At 40.7% G+C, this 12,174-nt stretch overlaps 1 protein-coding gene across 2 annotated transcripts in view; it reads left to right on the top strand.

The window, feature by feature from the left end:
* The window catches only part of cdh11 (cadherin 11, type 2, OB-cadherin (osteoblast)), a 100,870-nt gene that overhangs the window by 77,621 nt on the left and 11,075 nt on the right, over positions 1 to 12,174 (top strand). For both annotated transcript variants that reach the window (XM_034229203.1, XM_034229202.1), the window contains exons 8-11: positions 2,282 to 2,469; positions 8,045 to 8,158; positions 8,244 to 8,383; positions 8,845 to 8,981. In XM_034229203.1, coding sequence (XP_034085094.1) covers positions 2,282 to 2,469; positions 8,045 to 8,158; positions 8,244 to 8,383; positions 8,845 to 8,981 — 579 coding nt within the window. The remainder of the gene's footprint in view (positions 1 to 2,281; positions 2,470 to 8,044; positions 8,159 to 8,243; positions 8,384 to 8,844; positions 8,982 to 12,174) is intronic.

Raw genomic sequence — 12,174 nt, 5'->3', positions numbered from 1 at the left:
TGTTATTTACAAAAGAAAACAAGTAGCATACATGCATGACTTGTTTTGTTAAACTGTAAATCAGGGTCTATGCAGGAATCCTGAAGTCAATGGAAAACCTTTTAAGACCTTTTTTAAGTCCCTTTCCATACATTTTAAGACCTCATCGCCACTTGGAGTTTTAACCGGTTACCTTGACGACACACTTTACCTCACATTGACTATATACAGTATTGATTGTCCTTCCTCCTTATCTTCCAACCATTTGGACGCAGACCAACCGGCGTAAACGGACCTTCGCGCGCTATCAAGCAGTGAGCGTGTGATGTCCTGTTCAGATGACGTCAAACCCAACGGGATGCCATAAATAAACTACACTACACACCTACGCAATGATTACATTCAGGCAGACTGTAGAACACAACCTCTTTGGACCATTTATATACTTATTGAAAACAAGCTACAAAATGTAATACCTTGGAAAATGCCTTTAATACTTTTTAATAGCCTTAATTTTCGCTAAATTGATTTATCAACTTTTAATGCTTTTTAAGACCCCGCGGACACTCTGTGAATATATACACTTCCTGCATGTGTGTGTCCTGTCATAACGTTTAACTCGGCTGCCAGGAGCCACCGAAGTTAAGCTACTTAGAAGAAGCAAGAATGGAGCGACAGGAGAAGAGATGGAGGAAGGGGGTAAATATGAAATATGGAGAGGAAGGGAGACAGTGAAACATATGGAGAGGACAGGGAGGAAGAGGAGAGACGAAGAGGAGGGATTTACCGGCGCTTTGCTGAGATGAGGTGGAGGAGGACTTTCGATGGATATCTCCCACTCGCTTTTCCTCTGAAGCCACATGACCAAATGACATTTCACGAAACACAAGATTGCAACACCTGGACGGGCAGGATAAACATGCTAGTGGTGTGCGAGCTGTAAAGTGACGAAGCAATAAACGCCTGAGTTATTGAGGAGGATTTTGGGTGGGGGGAAGTATAAGCAGGATGATGGACAGAGTCTGAGGATTTTATGATAAGAAGAGACAGATGAAGGGAGGGGAAATGGTTTAAGGGAACATGAAAGATGAGAGGGAGGGGGGAAAAGATAAAAGTGGAGAGAGAGGAGACATATGGTCCGGCTGCTCTCATTCTGCAGCCAGGTGTCCGCTCACCTGACACTATAGGGGGGATTTATATCCGTCGGGCAATAAGAAAATCATTCGGGCCATATCGAACAGATGGCAGAGTTCATTTTGATGCCTCGATGCCCTCTGAAGCTGACCCCGCCTCACATAGTACACACACAAGACTTTAAGTGGTGTTACAAAAGCAAGCCGTGACGGGTTGATACTGATATCACGAGATGGCAAACGTACACACATCCTTTACTCAAGTAGAAGTATAGATACTCGTGTTTAAAAATACTCTGGTGAAAGTAGAAGTACTGACTAAACTTCTTTACTCAAGTCAAAGTAAAAAGGCTTTGAAATGTACTTCAGTAAAAAGTACCCATAACTAGCAGCTGTTTTAAAGAGTACCTGACCTCCCTTTATATTAATAGAACAATAATGTCATTGTTAGCTAATGAATGTTTCCATGCTGAACAACGGCAACATGACAACGTTTCCATTGGTCCCTCTTCTTTAGAGAAGACCAGGAAATGATGGATACACGGATCGTGTTCAAATCAATAGGCACGCAATGACTCTAAAGAATAATGATCACGCATCAAACACACATTCAGACTAAAGGAACCAGCTGTTTGGAAAATGAGAGAAGTAGAAAGTACAGGTATTTGAGTTCAACATGTAAGAAGTAGAAAGTACAGGTATTTGAGTTCAACATGTAAGAAGTAGAAAGTACAGGTATTTGTGTTCAACATGTAAGAAGTAGAAAGTACAGGTATTTGTGTTCAACATGTAAAAAGTAGAAAGTACAGGTATTTGAGTTCAACATGTAAGAAGTAGAAAGTACAGGTATTTGGGTTCAACATGTGAGAAGTAGAAAGTACAGGTATTTGAGTTCAACATGTAAGAAGTAGAAAGTACAAGTATTTGTGATCAACATGTAAGAAGTAGAAAGTACAGGTATTTGTGTTCAACATGTAAGAAGTAGAAAGTACAGGTATTTGTTTTCAAAATGTAACAAGTAAAAGTAAAAAGTCGTCAGAAAAATAAGTAGTGGAGTAAAGTACTGATACCAGAAACATGTACTTTAGTACAGTAACTAAGTATTTGTACTCCACTACTTCCCACCTCTGCTAATAAAGTAAATGTTCTGCCTTTGATTTCCCCCTCAGGTGTTTATTCCATGTCGGTGTCAGAGGACAAAGTGCCGGGGGAGGAGGTGGGCCGTCTGAAGGCCAAAGACCCCGACATGGGGGACAACGGGATGGTGAACTACAAACTGATAGACGGAGACGGGATGAACATGTTCGAGATGAGCACTGACTCTGAGACCAGAGAGGCTGTGATCAAACTGAAGAAGGTAAGGAGACACAGAGATGGAGATAAAATGCTGTATTTGATTTTCGGCCACATGGGGGAGATTGTTTTTCTCCTCATCCAGAAATCACAAAGCAGCGTTGTGATACATTTGGAGTCTTGTTTCTGGTCAAATTGTCCCTCTATTTCAGCTCAGTTTTTGGTCTCCTCCTTCAAGAAATATCACTCTAAAATCAGGGGGGTTAAAATCAATTTCATCTCGGGCCACATCAGCATTATGGTAACTTTAAGACTATATAAAAATACATATATAATAAATATTTTATATATTTAAAATAATGTATTATATGACATTATTGCCTCTGCATTGGATTATTATCGGATAGGGTAATAACTTCATAATTAACTACATCTGAAAGCAGAAGTCTAGGGCAAATAATTGCAAGTCTCTTCAGTGAGAATGTCACAAAATTATTTAAAAAGAAAAGCCAAATTCTGGAAAAAAAGCCAAATTCTGGAAAAAAGGCAAATTATAAGAAAAAGGCAAATTCTAAGAAAAAGGCATGTTTTAAAAAAAAAAATCTGAGGAAAAAGTCAAACGAGAGATGCATTGTGGGACATGTAGTTGTATGGGCAACGTGCTTCTGTAAATCTGCATGTAACCGTATAATAAACATATTATATTCTTTCAGAGCTCTTGTGGGGCCACATGAAATGAAGTCGCGGGCCGGATTTGGCCCCCGGACCTTGTGTTTGACACCCCTGCTCTAAATGCTTAATGCTCAACTATGTTCAACAGCAGTTAGTGAGTAAGTTTGGATAGTGACGTTTTACCAATAGAGATCAAATAAGTAATCAGACTCAGAAATCCTTTACATGTAGCGCATTGGGACATGTTCAGCATTACAGCAGCAAAGGGCCAGTGCACTCATCTAATCAAATATAAACAAATAAACAAATTAAGATTCACATTTCCCTTTAAACAGTTCACAATGAAAATAGTACGCGGCACGGAAAGGGAGAAAGTAGTAGTATTCCTTTGGTCATAACAAGTCTTTATATTAAACATTTGATAGGAAGTCACAGTTTCTGGTAAATATTGTTAGACAAAAGCTAACAGTAGCTACTTCCTGAGTCGCCGACTTTTTCAATTTACGATACAGAAAAGCAGTTAAGTGAGAGCTTTATACAACCGACATTTGAGTTAATATGTCTGCTAATGTCAGGTGTTAGAAGAAAGAAGGATGTTTGAGAGTGCATTAACCTCCATGCTTCCCTAGGCCAGAAAGCTCACGTTACACACACACACACACACACACACACACACAATTACTTTCTCTCACTCACTCTCTGTCTCTATAACGCATGCACACACACAGTCTCTTATTTTTTCATATACACACACACCTTGCACACACTGTTGTATGTGTAGCTGCGGGTCAGGATTAAGAACTGTGGAAGTCATACAGTAAAGAACTATAAAACGTGAGTGGGAAAATAAGGAAACTCTCTTGGATTGTTATCCTAGAAATTAAAAGGAGGAATTTAATGATTGACATCATTTGATCCCGCAGAATCTCAGCGTACCCTTGTTTGGCGTCGTAGCATGTCATTACAGTATGTGTTTAATGGCGTTGGTGGTGAGCAGCGTTTCCTGTCCAGACAGCGATGACGTAGCTCCTCAAAGAGCAGCCAGCTGATGCTGTGGGAAAATGTCTGAATCAATCGATAGCAGTCCGTTTCATGCCTTTCCTCACAAGCGCCTGCCTGAGTGATTTCTTTGGAGCTCAGTGTGAGAGCGTGGCATTAAGACTGCCGGGTAAAGGCCTCCCATCAAACCATAGTGATAATGAGTAATTCTGCCTCTATTCACTCAACAAATGCAACGTGTGGGAGCCCTGGAGCAAGGCACTTAACCCGCAGAAGAGCAGAAAGAGAGGAGGGGGGGGGGTGAATACAAAAACTGAACAAAACAGTGCCTCCATTACTTGTGTAGGAGGGGGCATCGCGAAGCAGAAAAGTGACTAAAGCAGAGATATGATGAGCAAAGAAACACACGATCCAATCAAAATGAAGAGAGACACTGATTACACTCAAGTGAAGAGCGTGTGTGTGCGTGTGTGTGTGTGTGTGTGTGTGTGTGTGTGTTACAATCAGAGAAACAATTCAAAAGAGTGGTATGATAACTTGCAATGAATATGCCACTGCCAAAATGATCAAAAAGATAAATTAATAATAACTACTTCTCAACTCATTTGTTACCGACTTCTCTCTTGCTCAATTTCAAAAGGCATTTATTGAAAATAAGAGAGTGTGTGTGTGTGTGGTGTGTGTGTTTACTGTGTCCTGTTATCACTCAGGGGAAATCAACCCATTTTGCCTAGAAGGCTACAACCACACACACACACACACACTAATGTATGAACTCCCACCTAAACACAATTTCCCTAATCTCTATTCTCACACACACACACACACACACACACACACACACACACACACACACACACACACACACACACACACACACACACACACACACACACACACACACACACACACACACACACACACACACACACACACACACACAGGACTTTAATCAGCTATTCTCTTTCAACTGTGGCCTGACGAAAGCAGTCCACAGAATATTAAGGAGCCGTGTGTGTGTGTTAGCCAGAGAGAGGGAGGCCTTATTGTGAATATTATTATCTCACACTGGAGAGAGAGAGAGAGAGAGAGAGAGAGAGAGAGAGAGAGAGAGAGAGAGAGAGAGAGAGAGAACACTGGGTCAGAAACATCGTACCTGTCATCGACACGTTAAACGTCCCACACTGAATGAGAGGAACGATCCATTGAAGCAGAGAGTTATTTGGCAGCAGCATCACACGAACAACAGATGAAAGGGCTGAAGCAAAGCAGGTGACATGGGGACGGGCACTAGAGCTCGGCTACGTGGAGAAAATCCAAAAAAGCAATATCGTTTGTAAAAACAATACCTCAATGTGCAAATAGCATTAAGTGCATTATTTGGTAAAGGTAGAATATGTGAAAATATATAAATAAAGTTGTGTGGAGATGCAGAGAAGTCCCGCCCCTACAAACTAAGTACAGACTTAAATAAAATGTAAGTGAAGTTAAGAAAACAATCTGAATTTTTTTTCAAATCGTATCATTCCCCCTCACAAAGCATATCGCAATTGCAATATTTTTGACAGTGTGTGAGAAGGAAGAATAGCCAATGCTCATGCTAGTGCTAATGATGATCCTAATGAAGAACAGAACAGGTAACATAATCGTAATAGTCATGCAGCTATTGGTGACATCCTAATGACTGCTAACCCCTGCTAAACCGTGTGTGTTTAACTAATACATCCAAAGCTTCTGAGTGATTTTCCAACACTTCACACAGGGCTTATGAGGCCGCCCCTACCACTGGGAATTCATTAAGTGTTGGTAGCCGCGAGATGAAAAAATCAAACTGACTGCTGGGACTCTACTGGTTCAACATCCAGAATACTGTCTGGAACATAGTGATGAGGGGTTTCATCTGGGTTCATAATACAGCAGTGATACCCAAAGTGTGTTTTTTCTTTACTGTGTCTACAACGGATCTGCTCTTGAAGTCGCAGCCAAGAGCTGTTGGCAATGCAGAAGTGTTCATAATCATCCCTTTGGTATTAAACTGTAGCTGATGCACAATGACTGCCAACTATTGTTGACTTAAAGTGTTTCCGTAAGATTTAGAGAAAAGAGGAACATTGATTAGAAGCATGCTTATCGGGTTGAGGGTCATTGCCAAGCCCCCGGGAAATGTACCGAAACGTTGGTACTAAAACTTATGTGTCAGTTTGTGGTGTCATTGGGCCCAAAAACACTTTTTACCAGAATCAGAAATAGAGTAATTGTACTTGGTGTTGTGGTGCATAGACGTAAACAAAATTAAAAACACAGATAGAAAACTATAATAACATTAAAAAAGATTACAAAATATAGTAAAAAATAGCAATATTTAATATGTTTGTAATAGAAATAGAATAAAATATGTGCAGTAGTAAAAAACAAGATATTGTGTACATTGTGTGCATTAATATAATGCATAGGGTCTATGATGTGACTTAGATTGGAAAAGAGACTTCTTATAGTTGCCAGTAACAAAACTTTTGGGGTCTAAAAGTTGTAAAATGTGTTCAAAGTCGAATCTGGAGTTATTGTACCTGTACATGTATTTGATCGTGCGGATTAGAGGCGGGGCTTAAGCAAAAACGCAAGTCTGCACGCTCTATTGGACCAGATACATTTGGTATCAAGAGTCACTGGCTTCATGCCTCTGAGCAACTCTCATAGGAATGAAAGAGGTCTCCAACGCTGTATCCAGTTCTCTTTATACACCCATAGTCATTGCTCTGTAATCGCTAGGCCACTTTCTTCTGTTATGACTGAATGAAAAGGTGACGTGAGTGAAATGTGTAAGGTTTTCTTGTGGGGCCATTGAGTGTCATGCCTCAAAGCACACACTCAAGTCAATTCAATAGCGAGGCCATTACAAGTCAATGTGTTTTCTCCCAATACGGAGTAAGTGAATTGGAGCTCAACTCAATGCGAGAGAATTGAATCTCAGGGTTGAACGGTGGCCTATCTGTGATATTGAAAAGCAATGCCAACGATTTTTTAATGGTAATGTATTCTTAATTCACTCGTGTCGATTATAAAAGGGTGTATTAAATAGGTGGAAACAAGTGGAAGTGCAGTTCTTCTGTCCTGGGAATTAAATCTCCAAACACTCCCTTTTCTCCTGTGGGGTCCCAAACTCCCAAATCTAATCGTGACTCTTTAAAAACAGAATTATTTAGTTTCCATCAACAAGAAACAAACGAAGGATTAATTCTGGGTCCAAACTACTCATGTCATATCAAAGTATTGTGCATTGTGCGTCCGTAGGGATTATGGTAAAAGTTGGACTGCTAAACTGACATGTTTTCATTCATGTAGCAACAGCTCCCCCTATCAGAGAACAAGGATATGACACTGGTGACTCAATGCTTTTCGCAGTGTCTGCAGTGGCTCAACAGTGCTTTAGATAGACATCATTACACTGCACAAAGATATGCATGTAGTAGAAACAGATACTATGAATGGGTTTACATAACAGATACATAATATAGAGAACAGGAAGATGCAGACACCCCTATAGGTCCCCTTAAAATAACAATTACATGTATAAAAAATGGAGGTGTGATTCTGAAATGTATGTGTGTTTGGTGTGTGTGAGAGGGATATTGGTTTATACACTTTTACTGACTTCTAAGCAATAGTAGTGATAATTATCTACTTGAAATAAAACAAAGAGTGTAATACAACATGGATAGATGGATATCAAATATCTAGAGAAAGGCAGCAACAAAATATCTGATAAATGGCGAAAGAATATTGCAAAAAAAAACACGTATTTAGCATGAATAGTTTCGGAAATATGAGATGTGGATTCTGATCGGTTGCAATCCTAACAAAATGTTTCCGCGAAGGCCACCCCCAAACAATATTGCAATAAAATATTGATGAACTTTCAGAGATTTGGTGATTTAATGACCTCTGTACTTTCTCTTTCTATCTCTCAGCCCGTGGACTTTGAGACGAAGAGGTCGTACACTTTGAAGGTGGAGGGATCCAACCCTCACATCGATCCTCAGTACGTCTCATGGGGGCCGTATAAGGACGAAGCCACAATAAAGGTATGTAAAAAAACGTGTTTGTATGCATGAGCAGGAGAGCGACTGGATAAATATCACAGGAGTGTTTCAAATGTGTGTTTTGCAGATCTCAGTGGAGGATGCTGATGAGCCTCCTGCGTTCGTAGCTCCCAGTTACACTTTTGAGGTAGAAGAAAACGCGCCTGAAGGCACCTCGGTGGGACGAGTCCACGCAAAAGACACTGATGTTGCCAACAATCCCGTCAGGTAACACACACACACACACACACACACACACACACACACACACACACACACACACACACACACATTTACTTAGTCAGACTTGTAGCAGTGGGAGAATTTCAATGTTCGCTCCACTGTGTATTGGAAAGTTGCCAAAACAACATCCCTTTTAAATAGTGTTCCTTCAGCTACACTGAACAAACAATATGACTCAGAGAAATATTGCTTTACAACTTGTACGCAGATTACATGAAGAGTTTTTCAAACAGAATATGCTAAATAGGATTACAAACTTTTTATGAAAATCAACAGAAAATCACTGAGTCCAGACTTTTTTGAAACAGCAAGACATGCTATACAGAAATTACACTTTATGTTATTGTATTTGAGTTGAAACCAAATGATCTCCATAATATTGGAAGCTCAATATGTCCCTCATGTGTGATAACAGTGTTAAATGTGTGTGTTTTTTCTCCGTTTAGGTACATGATCCCTCTGTACACAGATATAGAGCAGTTCTTCAGCATAAACCCAGAAGACGGCATGATCACCACGAAAAGACCCCTGGACAGAGAAGCTCAGGCCTGGCATAACATCTCTGCGTCCGCCACAGAGATAGGTACGTGTGCACAGACAAGATCTAAATATAGAGATATCTTAAGAAGGGCCACAAATATGTTCATTTTCAGGTGTATATCAGTATGTAGTGTCTCTACTTTAAAGAGTCCTCTCCTGCTGATGTTCAGGTGTATATCAGCATGTAGTGTCTCTACTTTAAAGAGTCCTCTCCTGCTGATGTTCAGGTGTATATCAGTATGTAGTGTCTCTACTTTAAAGAGTCCTCTCCTGCTGATGTTCAGGTGTATATCAGTATGTAGTGTCTCTACTTTAAAGAGTCCTCTCCTGCTGATGTTCAGGTGTATATCAGTATGTAGTGTCTCTACTTTAAAGAGTCCTCTCCTGCTGATGTTCAGGTGTATATCAGTATGTAGTGTCTCTACTTTAAAGAGTCCTCTCCTGCTGATGTTCAGGTGTATATCAGTATGTAGTGCCTCTACTTTAAAGAGTCCTCTCCTGCTGATGTTCAGGTGTATATCAGTATGTAGTGCCTCTACTTTAAAGAGTCCTCTCCTGCTGATGTTCAGGTGTATATCAGTATGTAGTGTCTCTACTTTAAAGAGTCCTCTCCTGCTGATGTTCAGGTGTATATCAGTATGTAGTGTCTCTACTTTAAAGAGTCCTCTCCTGCTGATGTTCAGGTGTATATCAGTATGTAGTGTCTCTACTTTAAAGAGTCCTCTCCTGCTGATGTTCAGGTGTATATCAGTATGTAGTGTCTCTACTTTAAAGAGTCCTCTCCTGCTGATGTTCAGGTGTATATCAGTATGTAGTGTCTCTACTTTAAAGAGTCCTCTCCTGCTGATGTTCAGGTGTATATCAGTATGTAGTGTCTCTACTTTAAAGAGTCCTCTCCTGCTGATGTTCATGTGTATATCAGTATGTAGTGTCTCTACTTTAAAGAGTCCTCTCCTGCTGATGTTCAGGTGTATATCAGTATGTAGTGCCTCTACTTTAAAGAGTCCTCTCCTGCTGATGTTCAGGTGTATATCAGTATGTAGTGTCTCTACTTTAAAGAGTCCTCTCCTGCTGATGTTCAGGTGTATATCAGTATGTAGTGTCTCTACTTTAAAGAGTCCTCTCCTGCTGATGTTCAGGTGTATATCAGTATGTAGTGTCTCTACTTTAAAGAGTCCTCTCCTGCTGATATTCAGGTGTATATCAGTATGTAGTGTCTCTACATGTCTCCATGCTTTAATGTTCAAAAAGCTCTTTATTGTTCTCATACTGCCTGTGCTGCAGCACCTCTTTTCACCCTCTGTCTGAAACCAGAGCCCAGTCTGCTCTGATTGGTTAGCTGGCCGGCTCTGTCGTGATTGGTAAACCGCGTAGAGATGTCCCGCCCATTAGCCTATCATGTGCAATGTGTTGGAGTGCTAGCTAATAGAAGGAGTGTGTGGGAGAGAAACTCCCTCAGGCGTGAACTTAGGGAGTGTATCCTTTGCAGACCATTTAAATGCACCAAAAGTGATGTAAACACACTACGGGAAAGTGAATACCCCAAAAGCATGATAGGGATGAGTAAAAAGGGACTTAAGCTGATCTATGTTGGCATGTGGACGTCTCCGAATTTCTCTCAGATATAGGAAACAAACACAAACACAAATTGTTGTGGATCGTGACTCTTTATTGTCTCGTCTGGACAGTTAGGACTTGTTAGGTTTAAATGTGAAGTGACACAATGGCAATGAGACTGTCAGTTCTGATTTATTACAGAAGAGCTAAAGTCAGCCAGAATGTACTCTTGGCTGTCAGACTTTATGCCGCTGAAATGTTGTACTCTGATATAGGATGAAGAGAAAAAGTCAGATGGAAAAATCCCAGACAGCCACCAGACTGTACGTTTTCTGCCGTTCAGATCCCACCCTGTCATTCTGCGGCTCTGGATCCACTCCATTACATGTTATGAACAACATTTACGGGCTTTTTAAGCTGCCGTCTTTAATTTATACTCTCTGGGTGGGACCTAAAGTTAGCATTATTCGCTGTGAATGTCTGAAGAACTGCCTGAAACTCGGCTAAGTAATTATATATTCAGCTAGGAGGGATTGGCCTCAAGGAGAAGCTTGGTGCTGTTATTTTTGTTCAGAGTAACTCGTTTTAACCCTGGTTTGGAAGTTTTTCTGCATTTAATGTAAAGTTTTGCTCTGAAATAGAAACAAATACTGATATATATAATGTGTAGGATGTCTTGGATGCCAAAGACGAATTAACCTTAGATTTTTGTCGGTTTTCTTTTAACAATACGAACAATAAATATGACCATATGAAAGAAAGTCTAAAAGCATACAGTAGAAACAGATGTCGACACACCATGAATTGCGACTGGTTATATATTTCAGCTGTTCACTTTAATTAAACTGTATATTACTGTGTGAATGAGGTTCAGCACATAACGTTTTTTGGTCGCTGCTAAGTGACACAAACATGAATCGAAACCCTGACACAGCATGAGAAAAAGCAAAGTTGAGGCCCCAGAAACTTTAGTATCCAATCCACACCACAAAAACTTCTGCTAACTATACAGAAAGTCTGAGGGGCGAAGAAAGGGGAGAATGCCCGTCGTGTCACAGCCCCTCTGGAGCTTTTTCTCCCCGGTTTCGACCACTCTAACTCTGAATCTGTGAGCCACAGCCGCCCCACCCTGCTATTCTGTGGTCGGGGCTCAAACTACCAGAGCGCCTCGTGGTTTCCCTGTGGCGCGATGGACGCCAGACGGCCAGATGGAAAAGAGCTCGCAGCCCACAAAACTGGGACCATTGCAGGCTACGCTAACCGCTAACAGGCCCTGGAAAGCTAAATAAATGTCTGGTAATGACAGGGTAGTGGAAAAGTCTTAGTGACTAGAATTAGAAATATGCAAGGCAGCGCGGATGTGATGTTCTTTACAGAAATGGACAGTGAAGTGTTTTCTCCTTGAGTTGAGCCCCCGATTCATCAAGAAAACGGTCTATTTTGGCTGTTTAGACATTCGGTCTGCATCACACATGTTTCCCATAATTTTAATCTTCAGTAGATATGGAATAAGATTAGATTCAACTTCATTGCCATTGCACAGAGTACTGGGAGAACTAAATGCAGTTAGAAAACAACCAGAAGTGCAAGAAGAAGAACCTAAAGCCTGAACAGTATTAAAAGGAACTAACACTCTGAAAAGCAGGACAAACCCGTATAGAAGTAGCAGATACAAACAG

Source organism: Gymnodraco acuticeps, unplaced genomic scaffold (genome assembly GCF_902827175.1).
Source record: "Gymnodraco acuticeps unplaced genomic scaffold, fGymAcu1.1, whole genome shotgun sequence".
NCBI classification, from domain to species: Eukaryota; Metazoa; Chordata; class Actinopteri; order Perciformes; family Bathydraconidae; genus Gymnodraco; species Gymnodraco acuticeps.
The sequence above is the reverse complement of the archived record's forward strand: the minus strand, read 5'-3'. Positions and strand labels throughout refer to the sequence as shown.